General features: G+C 42.3%; 1 protein-coding gene across 2 annotated transcripts; it reads left to right on the forward strand.

Moving 5' to 3' along the window:
- The first annotated feature begins 6,289 nt into the window (after nucleotides 1–6,289).
- LOC147440237 (uncharacterized) lies at nucleotides 6,290–7,976 on the forward strand. Of its 2 annotated transcripts, XM_086530015.1 has the most exons (5): nucleotides 6,290–6,449; nucleotides 6,524–6,589; nucleotides 7,091–7,135; nucleotides 7,213–7,388; nucleotides 7,680–7,976. In XM_086530015.1, the coding sequence occupies exons 1-5, from the start codon at nucleotides 6,389–6,391 to the stop codon at nucleotides 7,839–7,841; spliced, it is 510 nt and encodes a 169-aa protein (XP_086386141.1). In that variant the 5' UTR covers nucleotides 6,290–6,388; the 3' UTR covers nucleotides 7,842–7,976. The 2 variants fall into 2 exon arrangements, with proteins under 2 accessions (XP_086386141.1, XP_086386142.1); XM_086530016.1 differs by lacking the exon at nucleotides 7,091–7,135 and having other exon boundaries at nucleotides 6,293–6,449.
- Nucleotides 7,977–17,746: the final 9,770 nt, after the last annotated feature.

The raw sequence follows: 17,746 nt of genomic DNA on the forward strand, positions 1-17,746 counted from the left end.
ATTCCCTGAAAGGAGAATCTCCTTTAAGTTCAGGGAAAAATATATGTATACAGATGCTAAGGAAATGGGTAACACTATCCCCATTGTACATACACCAGCTTCCAACAAGTCAATAAAGAGCTCTATTTCCGTGTACATGATTTTTGTTAAAGATTCTCAAAATGAACCTAATGCTTTAGCAAAAGAAAATAAAAGCAACCAAAAGGAATTAGAGTTATCCAATTTTCTCAAGGGGTTTCAAGATGTTTTTATTGACGACATCCCTTGTGAGCTACCTCCTAAACGAGGTAATGATGACCATGCAATTGAACTTCTTCCAGGAAGTTCACCGCCTAACAAACCTCCTTATAGAGTTTCTCAAGCTCAACAAGAGGAGATTATGCGGCAAGTGCATGAGTTAGTTGAGAAGGGCATGGTTAGGCCTAGTTTCTCAAGCTCAACAAGAGGAGATTATGCGGCAAGTGCATGAGTTAGTTGAGAAGGGCATGGTTAGGCCTAGCTCCTCTCCATTTTGCTCACATGTGCTATTAGTGCAAAAGAAAGACGGCACATATCGTATGTGTGTCGACTATAGAGCACTAAATAGGATCACTATCAAGAATAGGTTTCCCATTCCACGGGTAGAAGACCTATTTGATAAGCTACAAGGATCGACCTACTTCAGTAGGATTGACCTAAAAAGTGGCTATCATCAAATAAGGATAGTTGATCAAGACATTGTAAAGACCGCATTTCGCACCACGTTTGGTCTTTACGAATACATTGTCATGCCTTTTGGCTTGACCAATGCACCAGCCACATTCAACCGCTTGATGGAGAAGCTGTTCAGGCCTCATCGAACCTTCACTGGAGTGTTCTTTGATGATATTATCATCTACTCTAATTCATTAGACGAACACAAGCAACACCTCCAGGTAATATTTCAAGTTTTAAGAGAGAATAAACTTTATGTTAATCGAAAGAAAAGTGAATTTTTCTTGCAAGAGATTCAGTATTTAGGTCACATTATCTCTCAAGATGGCATCCAAATGGATCCATCAAAGTTAGAGGTAATAAAAGGATGGCCTAAATCAAAGAATCTTCATGAACTAAGAAGCTTTATAGGTATGTGTGCATACTATAGACGCTTCATAGAAAAGTTCTCACAAATTGCGGGACCATTACATGACCTAACAAAGAAAAGCGTTAGGTATACATGGTCTGCTAAGGAGAACAATGCTTTTGAAAAGCTTATCTCTCAACCTGTGCTTACACTACCGGATCTCTCAAAACCATTTGAGGTCCAATGTGATGCTTGTGGTGATTGCCTTGGAGCTGTTTTGCTTCAAGAAGGGCACGCCATAGGCTATGAAAGTCGAAGGCTCGACCCTGTTGAGCAAGCTCTAGGCATATATGAAAAGGAACTCCTTGCAGTTCTACATGCCTTAGACTCATGGAAGCACTATTTATTGGGGACTCCTTTCATTCTGCGAACGGATCACCAAAGTCTTAAGTACTTCATGACGCAGACCAAGCTCTCCAACAAACAAATGAGGTGGGCAAATCTCCTTTCGCAATTTCATTTTCATATTGCTCACATTGCTGGCAAGCATAATCAAGTAGCAGATGCACTCTCAAGACGGCCGAGAGTGAAGCAACTCACAATGGTCTATCTTCAATGATAGATGAGTATGCTATTGATCCCGATTTTAGAGATGCGATTTCAGCCCTTGCATTAGGGAAGAAAGAAGAACCATTTACTTTATAAGATAACATCTTCTCTATGGCAATAGACTATGCGTTACTAACTCACTATGTGAGAAAGTAATGTATGAATCTCATGCTCCTCCTTACGCGGGGTATAGAGGGATTCAGTCTACCCTAAAGGAAATTGAAACATATTTCTATTGTCCTACCATGAAAGTGAACATACAAGAGTATGTTTCTAAATGTGTGGTATGCCAAAAGACAAAATTTGATAGAGGGAAGCAACCTGGATTGCTTCAACCCTTGCCAATCCCTAATTCACCATGGGAGAGAATATCCATGGATTTTATCTTTGGATTGCCTAAGTCCATGGGAATACGGGAATATGGACGATAGTAGACAGGTTCAGTAAACAAGCTCATTTTATACCTGTCAAAAAGACTATCAAAGCCCATCACATGGCAACCCTCTTCATTTCACAAATTTTCAAGTACCATGGCTTGCCAATGTCCATAGTGTCGGATAGAGATCCTAGAATGACCAGTAATTTCTGGAAGGGTCTCTTTGAGAATTTAGGCACAAGGCTAAACTTCTCTTCGGCCTATCATCCACAAACGGATGGCCAAAGTGAAATAGCTAACCTAACAATTCTCGATCTACTAAAAGCCTATGTAATGGAAGTAGATCAAAGATCCCAATGGGAGAAGTATTTACCCTTAGTGGAGTATGCTTACAATAACACTGTACATACTTCCACAGGAAAAGCACCTTTCGAGGTAATTGAGGGAAGATCAAAAAGTCCCTTGCTACTTAAGGTACATGGGAAGATCTTCGCTGCAGATGAGTATAGCCGAGACCTACAAGAATCTTTTCAAAAGATTAAGGATGCTATCTCTATCTCACAACAAAGGCAAAAGGCTGCTGCTGACAAGCACAGAAGAGCCCAAGCCTTTAAGAAAATGATTGGGTCTTATTAAAATTTCCCAAGGCTCGATTAAGGCACACGACGAGCAAGAATGCTACGGGACACCAAAAGTACTATGCTAAACTAGCAAAAAGGTACTATGGTCCCTTCCAGATTCTTAGGCCAATCAATGAGATGGCCTATCAACTCAAATTGCCCAATCATTGGCTCATACACAATGCTTTCCATGTGAGCCTATTAAAGCCTTACAAAGGAGAGCCACCTCAAGAACCAACTACTGAAGACTAATCGGAGATCGAGGACCAAGAAGAGGTGCTGCAACCCGAGTCCATTCTCCGACATGAAGACAAGGTACTAAGAGGCAGTAATACTATTCGACGATATCTTATTAAGTTTAAGAATTATCCTTTTGAAGATGCTAGATGGATGCAAGGCATACAATTAAAGGATAACCTAAACCTTGTCAATGCTTACAATGCTTCCCAAGAGTAAGCAAATGTACAAAATGTTAAAAATGAACAAAGTTTTTGTCTTATAAGACTCTCTTTTTCTTTATTGTGCACAAAAATGAAGTAGTATGCATGCTTAGATCAAGTTTGCAAAGACGACATCTCCCAAACACCAAGTAGAGCTTGTCACTCTACTAAGGAAGATTGATAGGACTAATGTGAAGACATGCTTGCAGCAGCCTCAGGCTCTCAAGCACCAAATGGACTAGTCATCCATTGTGGAATGATGTCGTAGGGTAACATAGGGATCCTCTACCCGCTAAGAAAAGGACTCATGAATATGCTTTATCTTCTCTACACCATAGTCAAGGACGACTATGATTTCAAGAGAGAGGTAATGTCATAATAATCAATATCTAATTCTCCTAAATGATTTTCTCATGTTAAACTGATCATTTAATATGGGGAAGTGCCAGGGGAGAAAAAGCTAGAATATTGGTTAAGCTAGCAGACCGGCCACAGTAGGGATCCAAAGGCGGAAAAATAGGGATCCAAAGGGGGGGGCCATATGCAAAAGAGCCATGTGCAACAATGGGCTTAAAAGACCGCCCATTAAGACTTCCAAAATGCTAAGGTTCCAAAATTCAAAGGTTGTGTCCAAAGGTCAAGCATGGGGGGATTTGGATGCTTTGTGTGTGTCCCAAAAGTCTTTATCAATCCCTACATAGGAGGGGGTGAGCCTTGGGAGTAGGGGATGAGAGAGAAACTCACACACACACACACACACACACACACACACACACACACACACACACACACACACACACACACACACACACACACACACACACAGCTCCCTTTACACAAAGCGAATGAGGGACACATGTTAGCTCCCTAGCCCAGATGCCCACAAGGTGTACCCAATTCCTATTGGATGGCCTTGGAGGTGGACCAATGAGAATTAGGCTAGAGTAAATCTAGTTTAATTAATTTAAAAACACTTAATAAAAGAACCAATGAGAATTAAGCTCTCTAGAAGACTATTGGACAGTCTCCCAACGGGACCAATGAGCATTCAGCAGCCCAATGGCTTGCCTGATTCCTATTGGCCAGGAGGCAAAGGGGTCCAATGAGAGTTTAGTTGCATTTATTAATTACATAAAGCTCTCACAAAAGGGGAAAGGGGGACGGGTCGACCAAGAGAGAGAGGGGGCTGATTTTTGCAAGGCATTATCACACACACACTCACACAATCTCATGTGTGAAGTAAAGAAGACTCTCTCTCCTTCTCAAACTTTAATGGAAAGCTTACCACCTACTCCAAGCTTGTGAGAAGGGAGGCCTACACCAACAACTCTTGGCTTTGTGATGCAAATCCAACCAAGATCCAAGCTTCAATGCATGCTCATCTCCTCTACCATGCTAATTACTAAGCTAAGCTATGCTAATATGAGTGATTATGTGAGGAGATGTACATCTTTCTCGTAAGAATACTCCTTCTTCCTCTCGATCTACTCTCATACCCGGCTAGCTCTCACCATCTTCGAAGGTGTGTGAGGTCTTGGGTCTAAGACCATGAGGGAATTGATGTTGTGTTTGATAAGTGTTTTGCTTAGTGCATGAAGCTTTCATCTTCATTGCACTAGCTAGTCTTGAAGGAACACAAAGAATTGTATTGTACAATGTCTCTCTTGATGGGAGAAACCATAATACAAAGCCTTTTGGAGGGGGGGACCGGCTCCATGTAAATCTGGTCCTCAACTGTTGTCAATAGCTTAATTTCTCTCTCTTTTGAAAGTATTGTTCATGCTATCTAACTAGGTGTTATGATTTTTGTTGCTCTCTCCACCCAAGCACTCTTGTAATTCTCATTAGGAATTTATTCTAATGAAATGCCCACTATGTTCATGCTAATTTCTGCTACACACAAGTTTTTAGGCCATTAAATGTTACAAGTTTTGTGTACATAGTAGTGTTCCCTATACAGGTAATGTAATGTACTAAACCACGTTAGATAACAGTAGTGTTTTATAGCTATAATTATTACTACATAGTAGTACCAAGGAAATAGTGGGAACATAACCAACCAATTTCTCATTGCTTACATAGTACGTTGGAAGCTTGATGCTTTTGAGTGATGGCACCAAGTAAATAGCAAAAAATATCATCTCACAAAGGTCAAGTGTTTATGTCATCCTCAAATTCATGGCATTATATAACTAGCAACAAAGGCTTCCACACAAAAGATACCAATTGGAAAGCCTACTCAATTACCTTAAATTGCTTTTGAGAAAATGCCAAAAACCTACTCACAAACCTCAAAACTTTAGTGGATTGATATTCCAAAACCTTTCCAACATGTAGATGATACAATAGTAGATTGTGCTATAAGAAGATAAAGATGAAAGAAAATGAAGCATTCAATGACAACACATAATGAATACATGAAGACATAGTTGAAACGTCACTTATTGATGTTTCATCAAGATCGTAGATTAGATGTTCAATGTGTTGTTTTGGTCCAACCTCAAGCACTTGACATCCTTCTTATCGGTTGATACACGTGTATGGGTTGTCCAAAAATCAATGATGATGTCCCTCAAGTCATTTTTGAGTGCATCACAAAACTTCCTTCTTCTACACATTGTCAAAGACACACATTCCTCAACATGTGCATCATTCAAGGCTTTCTTCACTGAATACAAGTTTCGTTGTTGCCCATCCAACTTCCTAACAATCTTACGTAAACTAGAGCATTCACTAGCAATGCCATGATCAATTGGTCATTTGATCCCGTTTTACACTTAGAATGGAGCTCCTAATTTTAGACATCAAGAAAGTTCACGTATATGTTCAGTATGAACCTTTCAAAATCTGAGTATTCTCCAAAACTTTCTCCATAATGATGTTCATATTATCTTTATTGAAGGAATTAGATGTTCGTAACACAAGCCTTACAATCCTTGGCATTGTTTGTGGTATTTTTACCATCTCTGATCCAAGCTGCTACACTTTTGAATAAAGTGTTCCGCTGAGTTGATCAACCAACTCAACTGTGGAAACATGGGCAACGACCCAATGTGACAGGTGATTGCGTGGGCACAACATCTGATTGGCTATGAAGAGGAAAAACGTCGTCCGCCCGCCCCAATGTGACACGGGCCTTACTCTACTTTCGCCCTTACTTCATACGACATCCAATACCTTGACCCTTACTTTCCGAGGCCAAATGTTGCTGAAGTCGGAGTCGAACTCTGCTCTGCCACCTGGCAGCCAATATTTGAATTAGGAAGGAGCAGATGTAGCACACAGCAGAGATTGAGGCTCTATGGCAGCAATAATACCGTTGGCGCGCGTTCACCTGGGGATGCGATTCCCCACCGTTTCAAGTAAGCCTTCGCCTTCGTCCTGTGTCTTCTTGCTGTTACTACTTTTTTGCTGATGTCTTGATGTGTGTGTGTAGATACTCGCTTATACCCTACGCGATGCACTCCGTATATATGTTGTTCTACTGGATCTCAACAGGAAGGTGCGCTCATATCTCTGCTATTCAAGGAAATTTTGAGAACTTTATAGTTTCACCGTTAATTACAAGTTTTATCTATAGCTTACAGAGATGATTTCAAAACTTGAAGATTGATGTTGCTATCTCTACGTACTCGGTATGCATTGTATTCACCTAATTTTGCTTTGGATTGACATGAATGAAGAATCAGAGAACGTATTGAAATAGTAACCTCTTAGAATTAGAGAAATAGCCATTAAGATTGGAATTCTATCTCTTATAGTTGTTAAATGGCTCTAAAACACAGCAAATCTTGAACTTATAGGTCTCATATGAGTCTCCTTTTTAGGACTTTTACGTCAGGTCATCCTTGAGTTCGATGGCTCTTACGGGAATGGATTTGAGCTTTCATTAGTTAGGAGGGTCTCGGATGGTATTTTTGTGTGTCTAGTTGCTGTGGAGAAGTAGCCACACTCTCTGAAATGAAAGGGGTCACTTGCCTCTGGTGTCTTTCACTGGCGACAGGGTTGCTGTCCATGGCTGTGGGAAAGTACCCATTTTCTCTTACGTGTAGGTAAAAGGGCATGATGTATTGCATATGGATGCTTCTACCTTTCAAGTCCTCAGCAGTTGGCATGTTTGTGAAGATCCGGAGGGTCCTGGTGATTGGGATGCAGCTTGGGAAAAGCTAAAAGAAAAAAGAGGAAAATTGGAAGGTGTCTCTGGATTAGAGTTGACAAAAATAGAACAACCAGCACCAGAGTCTGTGCGCAAGGATTCTAACTCTGGAGATGTACGTGATGCTGGTCCTCGCTTGACAAAGGTAATCCAAAGTTCTCATAAGGGTGGTGCATTAAGTTATATATGGTATTGGCTGCCCTCTTCACATGACATTGAAGACACATAACAAAGCATCTGGTGTTGGTAGATGCGATATCTTGAGAGCTGATAAACGCTTATAAATCTATTTTTTAAACCTCAAAAGCAGAAATTCCTTTCGACTAAAAGTACCTATTTGAGTTATGACCACACCTAGGGATTTTTTAGCACAAACTTAATGATGCATTCCCTGCATTGATATGTTTTCTTGAATTGTGATTCTTCTGCTTTTCAGTGGGGTGGAAGCGTAAGGGGCGGCAGGTACCGGCTAGGGGAAGGGGCCGATCGAATACTCGAATTTTGGGGGAATGGAGATGTGGCTCTTACTGCGGCGCTTGTAGTGATTGTGTTGATTTTTGTGCTTTTCCAATTCACCCCACCATCAGCTTCATTGTAATCAAAGCATTCAAACGCCTTCGGTAAGGCATTTGAAATTTAAGGCCGATTTACCTGCTAAGTGGATGGACTAAATCAGGTTAGTAGTTGTTCGCAATCTATAATGCATTATCTCCACCAGCAGCTTTTGCAGTTACTGGCTTTTGTCGATAGTCTGTTGTTGTTCTGTGTGTTTGATGGATAGTCTGTTGTTGTGCGTATCTCATCCGTGCTTCTATGCTTCGTGTTTGATGTTGTTTTCATGCTGTTCAACATCTGTCTTGCTTACACTATGTCGTTATGGTGTGCCCGATTGTAAGAAAGGTTGCATTAAGGAGGAATCTTTGAAGCGGATGCAGATTTATGTTAAAGCTCACGAAGAGTAGCTAGAGGTAAAGTGCATAGTGACGATGCTCAAACCACAAACAGACGGTGAAACATAGGACATCATCATGAGCCATCCCCTACATCCATATTGCTCATCGAATGACGAACATCCTACATGCTCCCCAAGGCTCAATCAACAAGTACATCGACAACACCTTCCTTGTAATCCTTAGGCTTTGGCAAAGGTGTCAAATTATCATAAGCCTGGTTGTAAGATTCTCCTGTATTGGCCGTTTCTGCAGTCATGTCACTTGTTTTGCCTGCAATACCTATACTATTCGCATGAGGGTGAGAAAATTCAGCCATACCTAAGTGTCTTGCAGGCATTTCTCTGTGTCCTTAAGCGCCTGAAAGCCTAGTTGCATGCCAATATTTCCATAGACTGGATTGCCCAAATCGCATTTCCTTACACATTTGCTATAGCTTGTGGGGATTCAAGCCATAGCTTGGAAAACTGAACCACCACCAAAATAACCAGGATATGAAGAAGGTGGAGGAATGGTCAGTGGATGACGAACATGTTCATTACTTCCGTGACCATTCAAAGCATTTTGGGCATGCAAAGATTGCTGACCTTGGCCTGTTTGCACATTCGGAGTCATCCCCTATTCACCTAACATTGGTGGTATCCCTTGAGCCTCATGGGACTCTACACCATATGAATGCTCCTTGTCCTGTTCTGACACAGAGGAGACTTGCAATAATTCCACAAACCTGACATTCTCTAGTAACTGTTGAAACTATTGCTAAATTGGCTTTATTTGACAGAAAAATAATTCTAAATGATTTGTTGTATTTATAAATGAGAGGGTTTTCTCGCTTGGAACACCAAGGAAAAATAATTCTAAATGAATTATTGGAATTTTAAGTGAGAGGGTTTTTCTCATTGGAGACATCCGAGTACAAAGTATTCCTAGTGCATCATTCAGAGTAATGACAGGAGCATTGTGAAAATGAATATATGTAAGGCCACCAGGATCGGGTACTTCTGATGCATCACATCGGATGGGTGAACAGGGAGCATCGGGAAGAAGTATCCGACCATTCGGGAACGGACATCTTTGATGCGTCATACGATGGGTGACAGAGCATTGTGAAGGAGATTGTACCGTAAGTTTGGTAGAAAGGGACTAGGTGATGGGTATTCCTGATGCTTCACAAGGTGGGTGACGGGTGCATCGGAAAGGGAATATCCATAGTCAAGAGGAAATTCCGAACTGTGTTAGAATTGCACAAAAGGAAGAGCAAGCACTTGAATGAAGATGGGTTCACAGGAAATTTTGAGGAAATACAGTTGCTTTCTGAGAAAGCAGGTTGCTTTTCGGGAAAGCCCGCAAGGAAGTCTATGTCATTGCATCTGTGCATGTGGTAGCATCCAGGGACGCCTGGAAAGTATTGTGAAAGCATTGTTTTTAACTTATAAGGTTTTATTAAGTTTTTGGACAGGTGCCAAAGTTTTCTCTCTCCCTCTTTCTAGCAGAAGAGCAAAAAAAAAAACCCCCCCGCCGCGATCTCTACACGGGCAGCCAATGCTCATCTATTCGTACCATGGCCAAGGAGCTATAAAAGCATCACACGCCCTCTCTCAGGGAGGAGTTGCCAACGCCAACAAGAGGAGACTGCCGCTAGAAGACGCAAGAGATCACGAGACTACGAAGCACAGAGGTCACTTTTCCGGCGAAAAGAGCGACAGGTATCAATTGTGGATTCGCCATATGAATTGTTGTCCCGTGTTTGTGTGTGTTTGCAAGTGTACTATCTCTTCACGAGGGAGTAGGAGCAGAGGAAGTCATGAGCCCCTGCAGGAGAAAAGTGCTCTGAGGAGCCAAATCAGCCCAAGGGTTTCGTACCCAAGTTTGAGAAGTAGATCCACGGATGGGAGAGAGGTAGTCTCTCGAGTTGTGATCCGGAAGTGGGGATTCCCAAGTGAGGACTTTGTGTCCGGGAAAGCAGAGTTGTTCTGCAAGAGGAGGACTCTGGGAACAGAGTTGGAAAAGAGTTGTAGGGATGCCATGCCTTGAGTCTACAAGGTGAGATCTTGAGGTGAGAACCTTGGTTCTCGAGGATTTGGAATAAGGAACGGAAGCTCCTTGGAATAGGGTTTTGCCCTAGGATTAGGAAGCCGAGGCTTCCAGGAACCATCAAGTCTTATTCTAGAATGAACGTGGTATACGTTCGGTTCAAGTGCTTGTTTAGCCTTCTCCTCAGTAATAAAGATACTATTACGGGGGGGGACTAGCCCATCTTCTGGTCCTCAGTATTGTGTCGATCTTCTCACTCTCTATCTCTCGCTCTCTCCCTCTATTTCTCTCTATATTCTCTAGCTTCAATATTAAGTGATAAATTCTATTTATTAGAGTATATTTTATATTGCTATGCGCTCTGCTTTCGTTTGTGAGAGTAGTATCGGAGCATGGTCTCCTTTCTCTCTCTCTCTAAAGGAGGACGACTCTGGGAAGATACGGGAAGAAGCCATGACAAGCCAAGAGAGAAGTAAGTAGGCGGAACCCTAAGCCCTCCAGGAAAAGCTTGCAAAGTAGGGAAAATTTTTCTCTGCAAGAAGTCAACAAGACTTGGGATTCTCTGAGAAGGGGAAAAGAGGACGATGCTCAATAACCTAGAGGATCCAAGGAGCGGAATGCTCAAGATCTTTTAGAATCCAGAAAATATCCATGAACATCAATCCAGAACCATAGCCAAGAAATCCTGTGATTCCGGGAAGGATATGAAGGTGGTCTCTAAACCTAGGAACACTCCAGTCAAGTTTGATACTTTTGACGGAAGGGAAGATGCCCCGAAAGCTACCGCTTTAATTGGATAGTTTGAAGTTGCCTTTGCAAATGGTATTTCTCAGAAGCGTCGAAGGTGAGGCATGTGACCAAACACCTCAAGGGGATTGCAAGTACTTGTGGTATGCCAAAGCTCTAAGGAACTTACAAGACTTGGATTCAATTCAAGGCTAAATTTTCCGACAAATTTTTTTCCGCTACGCTTCGAGGAAGGCATCCAAAAAGATTGGGATCGGTTTGCCCAATAGGAACACGAGCGAGTCAAAGCAAGTAGTGGCTCACTCTTGCCAAGGTAGCTCCACTCTTGACCCTCTCTGAGCAAGGAAAGATGAAGAAATTCAATGAAGGACTTTTGCCCGAATTTTGTAGACGCATCCGCAAGATACTTTGCAGCGGATGGTGGAGTCAGCTGAAAGTGTACACCTTAGTGTACATAGAATCTAATCCCCGCAGTGGGACAAGAACCATTGAACACAAAAACATCAAATTTTTCTTATCCTTCCTCGACGGATATGTGGCTATCCCAAGAAAGTTTGGAGTAAGGGAATTCATACTGACTTCTAAGATTTGGAGTAGAAGACCCTCGAACTTTAAGTGAGAGGGCAGGTTTGTGATCAAAATTAAATCTTTGAGGAACTCATAAACCAAGACAATCACTCTCGAGTATTTATGAGAGTAAGATCAAGTTGGAACATTGTTCTATGAACTGGTTTGCTAACCATCCAGAAGGTCAATAATTGATTTGGTATCTGGTAGTTCTGCCCCAGATTATCTGCTACTGCAGGGTAGACATTACAAAGAACCATTCCGCGATTTCAACCAAGAAAAGCTTTCACTAAGCTTGAGGACCTTATGAACCAACACCCCCGACCCAGGAAGGGAAGACATGGTAGTGCCTTTTTCACAAGTGAATGAACACTCTCTTTTATGAGGGAAGGAGCATGAGAGACGGCCTTGGCCTATGCTCGTAGAATTCCAAATTTGAAATCCTAGTTTATTTGATGAGCAGATTTGCTATGGAACCAAGTTGAGGATTCATCTTCGCTCTGAGAATCTTACGAAAGGATCAATGGTTTGATCTTCAGGCCCTTTGAAAAGCAATCGGCATGAGTGTGGAGAAAAATCCTGGCGTTCTTTTGATCATGTCAAAACATATACAACCTTTATCCATCGTTCAGTTCTCTCCCAAAAGAATGAGTAAGAAACTGAAGTTCATGAAGTACAATCTCTAAGCCCTTCATTTATCAAAGTCGCTTTCTCGGCCCAGTAGTCAAACCACGGCGTAGTTCTTGTGGTACCAAGGGATCCTGAGTAGAACGTCACTCGCGTGCCCTGAACACCCCTGTCATTGCAAACGAAGTTTGCCAATGCTCGGTGTAATGGAAACATCCCATCCGAGTGCCAGTCGAACTACCTCTGCCTGTGGCGTCAGTCTGTCGGGCGTAATTCCAAATCGAGCCACCAATTCCAAGTGAAAAGAAGTTGGCCTTGGCTCCTTCAAAAGAGCTTACCGATCCTTCACTTTGCCCCAAAAGCGGCAAAGTTTGTACTTTCATTCATTAGATTCGGTGCAGGTCCCACGCCATGTGGTACCAGTTCTGCTTTTCTATTTGCCTTTTTTGCCACATTCCTCAGCTGCTCTCGAACTCTCAGACCTGTCGTCGTCTTTATCATTCTGTTCTTTCTGTGCCTTATTAGGGCACTTCGTGGAGATATGTCCTTGTTCCCCGCATCCAAAGCACTTCCCCTCTCTGATGAAGCGAGCTCTCTCCTCAGGAGTAAGGTTGGGTCGTGCATCATTTTTCTCTGGGTTGCTCTTTTTCTTTCTACTTTCATTCCCAGAAGTCTCGGCTCGTTGTGTCATGGCCTCATCTGTGGGGTAGGTCAGACTGCCAGAGTGAATGGCAAAGCCCCGCTTCGCATGACTCATCAACTCCTGAATAGAAGCCGACTTCTGTTCCAAGCAGTGATCTCGGATCTCTGTAGGTAAACCCAAGGTAAACCGCTCAATCTGTTCTTTGAACGAGATCTTCTTGAATGAAGAGGCGGGTAGAAAAGAGCTCCAGAATCTTTCACAGTAAGGATTTACTGTATTGCGCTTGGTCATCCGAAGATGGTTCCAATATCTCGTTCATATTCTTGCGTCAACCAAGAAGGAATAAAAAGCTTCTTAAATTTCAGCCATTTAACTGGCGCAGTCTTGTTTAAAAGAAGCGTGGACCACCAAGTACGGGCATTCCTCTTAAAGTAAGAGGCAGCTCTCCGAATCTTGGAGTGCTCTGAATAGCGTCCTCCCGCGAAAGCGATGTCAAACTACTGTATAAAAGACAAAGCCTTCGAAGCATCTGAGTATCCTGAAAAGTATCAAACTTGATCGAGTGGCCACCTTCCTTAAACTCTCGGACTTTCTTGCTTTTATCTTCGAGAAAGTCATACTGGTTGGCTTTGTAAAAATTCTTCTTGTTCGCATAAAACTTTCCGTCATCGGAATCTGAGCTGTCTGTAGACGAGTCCTCAGTAGAACTGTCAGTCTCTAGGCGAGATGTAGCCTTCTTTGCCTTTTTCTTGCCCTTTCCGAAGCTTTGTTTCTTGCTTCGCTTTTTACCTTTTCTGTCTTCTTTGCTCGAATCCGAGGAGCTAGAAGAACTATCAGAAGAAGAAGAAGAAGAAGAATTGGGTATTCCTTCAAATCGAACACGCTTCTTCTGTTTCTTTGCCTTGTCAAAAGTCGACTGACGACCCAAATAACCTGGAAAGTCAGTGCTTTTCTTCTGCTTTTTGTCGTGCTTTTTGGATTTCTTTTGCGCGTCAAAAAGCTGAGCAATCCGTGCATCAACCACGTTCTCCAGTTCCTTCTCCGTATATTTTCTTGGAGGCAGAAGGTTTCTTGAGAGCGGGTTTTGGGAGTGGTGTTGTGGTTCTCTGCCACTCCATCTGTACCTCTTCCAAAGAGGTCTGGTTCATATATTTTGCCATCTTTGGGTCCTTGGCAAAATTGAGCATCATCTTCGTTGCATCGCCAAACAATTGACGACGCTCCATCTCTCTTTGCTCCGCCTGAGTAGGCCGAGGCGGGCCATACTCTCTGTCTGAATCTTCGTTGTGATCCCAGCCCGCATCTCCAGATGCAGAGGGAGTCGACTGATCATTGCTTGAAGCCATAGGTGCAGCGGAAAAAAAAAGTTTCGAGGATCGGATTTCCCGTAGAAGAGAAATCGGCCGTGCTCTGATACCACTATAACAGACTTGGACACTCCAAGTCAAGAATCAACCGCGACAACACCAAATAACCACTTCAAAACAATTCACAGATCACAATAGATTTGCACTGGCCCAGCGGAGTTCCGTGCCTAGAGATATTGGCCCCAAAGACTGGCACCCCTTTCGGTATTTCTTTTTGTATTAATCAATGATCAAAGTACAAGAGAGCGGTTAGGGTTTCACTCTCAGACTCTGCGTCCAGATGCCCTGAGAAGTGAGGCCCTCACCACTAATTTAAAGGTTACAAGGGATGCCCAAAAGCAGAGCCCCAAAAGATTTTAAAATAAAAAGCATCAGTTCTCTCTCTCTCTTAGAGTCTTTTCTCTTTTTTTTAATAAAAAAAAGCAAAATTCGCGTCGCTTATTATTTTTCAAAAAAAAAATAAAAAATTCCAGCTTCCGCAATTTTCGGAAATTAGGGTTTGTGGCAGAAATTAGGGTTTTTGTTGTCCGCCACGTCATCACTTTGTGACAGCCTCCCACAAAGAAGCCCTCCAATGAAGAAGCTGACACGTCCAAGAAGCAGCCTAAATCTTCTTCGAGACGAGGACAAGGACAAAAAAAGCATTTTACCTTTGAAGAAAGGAAAGCTCTTAGGGAGGCCAAGAAATGCTACATTTGTGAAGAGGAAGGACATTTTGCAAATGAATGCCCACAGAAGAAGTCACAGGATAAGGATGACAAGTCAGACCATAAAGGGAAGAAGCCAAAGCAGAGTGCAGGACTTGTCCCAGATTTGGTTGGTGACCAACCAAACATAGATGCCACGGAACTGTGCAGAGCTTGGGGCAAAGTTAAAGACCAGACAGTGCTGGTTTTTTTTAATCTAGGAGCACGTGCAAATTTCATATCACCAGAAGGGGCGTCAAAGTTTGGCATTCGTGCAGAGGAGATGCGTATGACAGGGGAAGCAGGTTTGGCATGCCCAGATCATTCAGAGCCTGTTATTCCCATTTTGGGGAAACTTCGTCTGCACATTTAGAGTTATGTGGATGCGGAAGAATTTCATATTATGCCACTTGAGGGTTGTGATGTGTTTCTGGGTATCCCATGGTGTTACAAGTTGCATGCTATGGTGGATACTTACAACAAAAAGATTACCCTTGTACATAGGGAAAGACTCATGTCCTTGATGTAAAGCTTAAAGGCGAGTCTGTTCCAGTTGTTTCTGCTTTTGCTATTTCATCTGTAATAAAGAATCATCTTTCTGCATACTTGATCTTTGCAAAAGAAGTACCTGAAGTTGTATCTAATTTGTCTACCTTAGATAAAGACAGGTAAACTTTTTTGAGTCGTTTCAATGATTGATTTTTGGACTCTTTGCCAAGGGAGTTACCTCCTGAGAGGCTTGAGGATCATACCATAGATCTTGTGCCAGGTTCTAGTCCACCGAATAGACCACCATACAGGGTTAGTGCAGCCGAGGAGAAAGAGATTATGAGTCAGGTCAACGAGCTTTTAGAGAAGGGGCTGATTCAGCCCAGTTTATTCCCTTTTTGTTCGCCTGTACTCTTAGTGCAGAAGAAGGATGGTTCATGGCGCATGTGCATTGACTATCGCGCCTTGAATAAGAATACCATCAAGAACAGGTTCCCCATACCGAGGATAGATGACATTCTTGATCGGCTTGAGGGAGCGTCATTGTTTACAAGGATAGACCTAAAGAGTGGGTACCATCAGATACGCATTGGGCCAGAAGATGTCCTTATATAAGACTGCGTTCGGGACAACCTTTGGTCTCTATGAGTTTCTTGTCATGCCATTTGGTCTCACAATGATTGTCTACTTAAAAGTCCGACGAGGAGCATAGGGATCACTTGACCACAATTTTCAGTGAGTTACATAAGAACAGGCTACTCCTTAATGCGAAGAAGAGTGAATTCTTTTTGGAAGAGATTCACTTCCTTGAGCACATTGTTTCAAAGGATGGGGTACGCATGGATCCCGCCAAAGTGGAAGCAATTAGGTCATGGCTAGACTTGAAGTCCGTACATGACATTCAAAGCTTTCTAGGCTTATGTTCCTACTACAGGAGGTTCATTTACTGAGATTGCTTCTCCACTCCATGCGCTGCAAGGAAAAGGAGTGATTTCAAAGTGGACAGCCAAGGAAATTTTTAGCCTTCAAACACTTGAAAGAGAAGGTGACTTCAAATCCGGTAATCATTTTGCCAGATCTTTCGAAACCTTTTGTGGTTCAGTGGGATGCGTGTGGCCATAGTCTTGGAGCAGTTCTAATGCAGAATGGACGAGTAGTCGCATATGAGAGTAGAATTCTTTTGAAGACCAAAAGGAACTTGCAAGTCTATGAGAAAGAATTGCTGGTAGTAATTCATGCTCTCACTAGTTGGAAACACTATTTGCTAGGGACTGATTTTGTTGTCCAAACAGATCATCAAACCTTGCGATATTTTCTTACACAAACGAAGTTGTTTGAGAAACACATGCGATGGGCAAACATCTTGTCAATGTTTCATTTTCAGATTGTGCATGTGCAAGGAAAAAATAATGTGGTGGCTGATGTGTTGTCACAAAAGCCCCAAATTTCAGCAGTGTCAATTCCGTCCCATTGTGAACTAGACGAATTGAAGACACAATATGCTGATTCAGATTTTGCAAGGATCTATGACGAGCTTGTTGATGGGCAACATCATGAGCACTATACGCTTAAGAATGAGTTTCCCATGATGCATGGAAAGTTATGCGTTACTAAACAGTCATGGCCAAAGATTTTGATGGAAAGTCATGCTCCACCTTATGCTGGGCATTGTGGAATTGATGCGAGAATGAAAGGGGTTGAGGCATTCTTTTATTGGCAAGCTTTGCGTCAAGATGTTGACACAATTATAAGATCATGCTTAGTTTGCCAAAAAGTCACATTTGATAGGCAAAAGCAACCGGGATTGTTGCAGCCATTGCCTATCCCTAATAGGCCATGGGAAAGCATCGCGATGGACTTCATCTTTGTTCTTCCAAGAATGCAAACAGAGAATGATGGGATTTGGACTATCATCTGTAGGTTCAGTAAGTAGGCCCATTTCATTTTTGTTAGGAAGAAGATAAAGCCAGAACACATGGTCAAGATATTCATGAGCAATATCTTCAAATATCACGGGATGTCTCGGTCAATTGTGAGTGACAGGGATCCACGTATGACAAGTCTTTTCTGGAAGGCATTGTTTGAGAATATGGGCACTACGTTAAAGTTCTCGTCTTCGTTTCATCGACAAACTAATGGATATTCAGAAGAGGCAAATTCTACTGTCGTGGATCTGCTCAAATGTTATGTGTCAGACCACAAGGCAACTTGGGAACACCATCTCCCATTGGTTGAATATGCTTACAATAACACTGTGCATACATCAACAGGTAAGGCGCCATTTGAGATAGTGGAAGGAGGAAAGAAAGTCCTACCCATTTTGCAGATTAAGGACAAGATATTTGAGGCAGACAAGTATGTGCACGATATGGATGAAACATACAGGAAGATAA

Source organism: Adiantum capillus-veneris, chromosome 15 (assembly GCF_014529385.1).
Source record: "Adiantum capillus-veneris isolate H3 chromosome 15, ASM1452938v2, whole genome shotgun sequence".
Lineage (NCBI taxonomy): Eukaryota > Viridiplantae > Streptophyta > Polypodiopsida > Polypodiales > Pteridaceae > Adiantum > Adiantum capillus-veneris.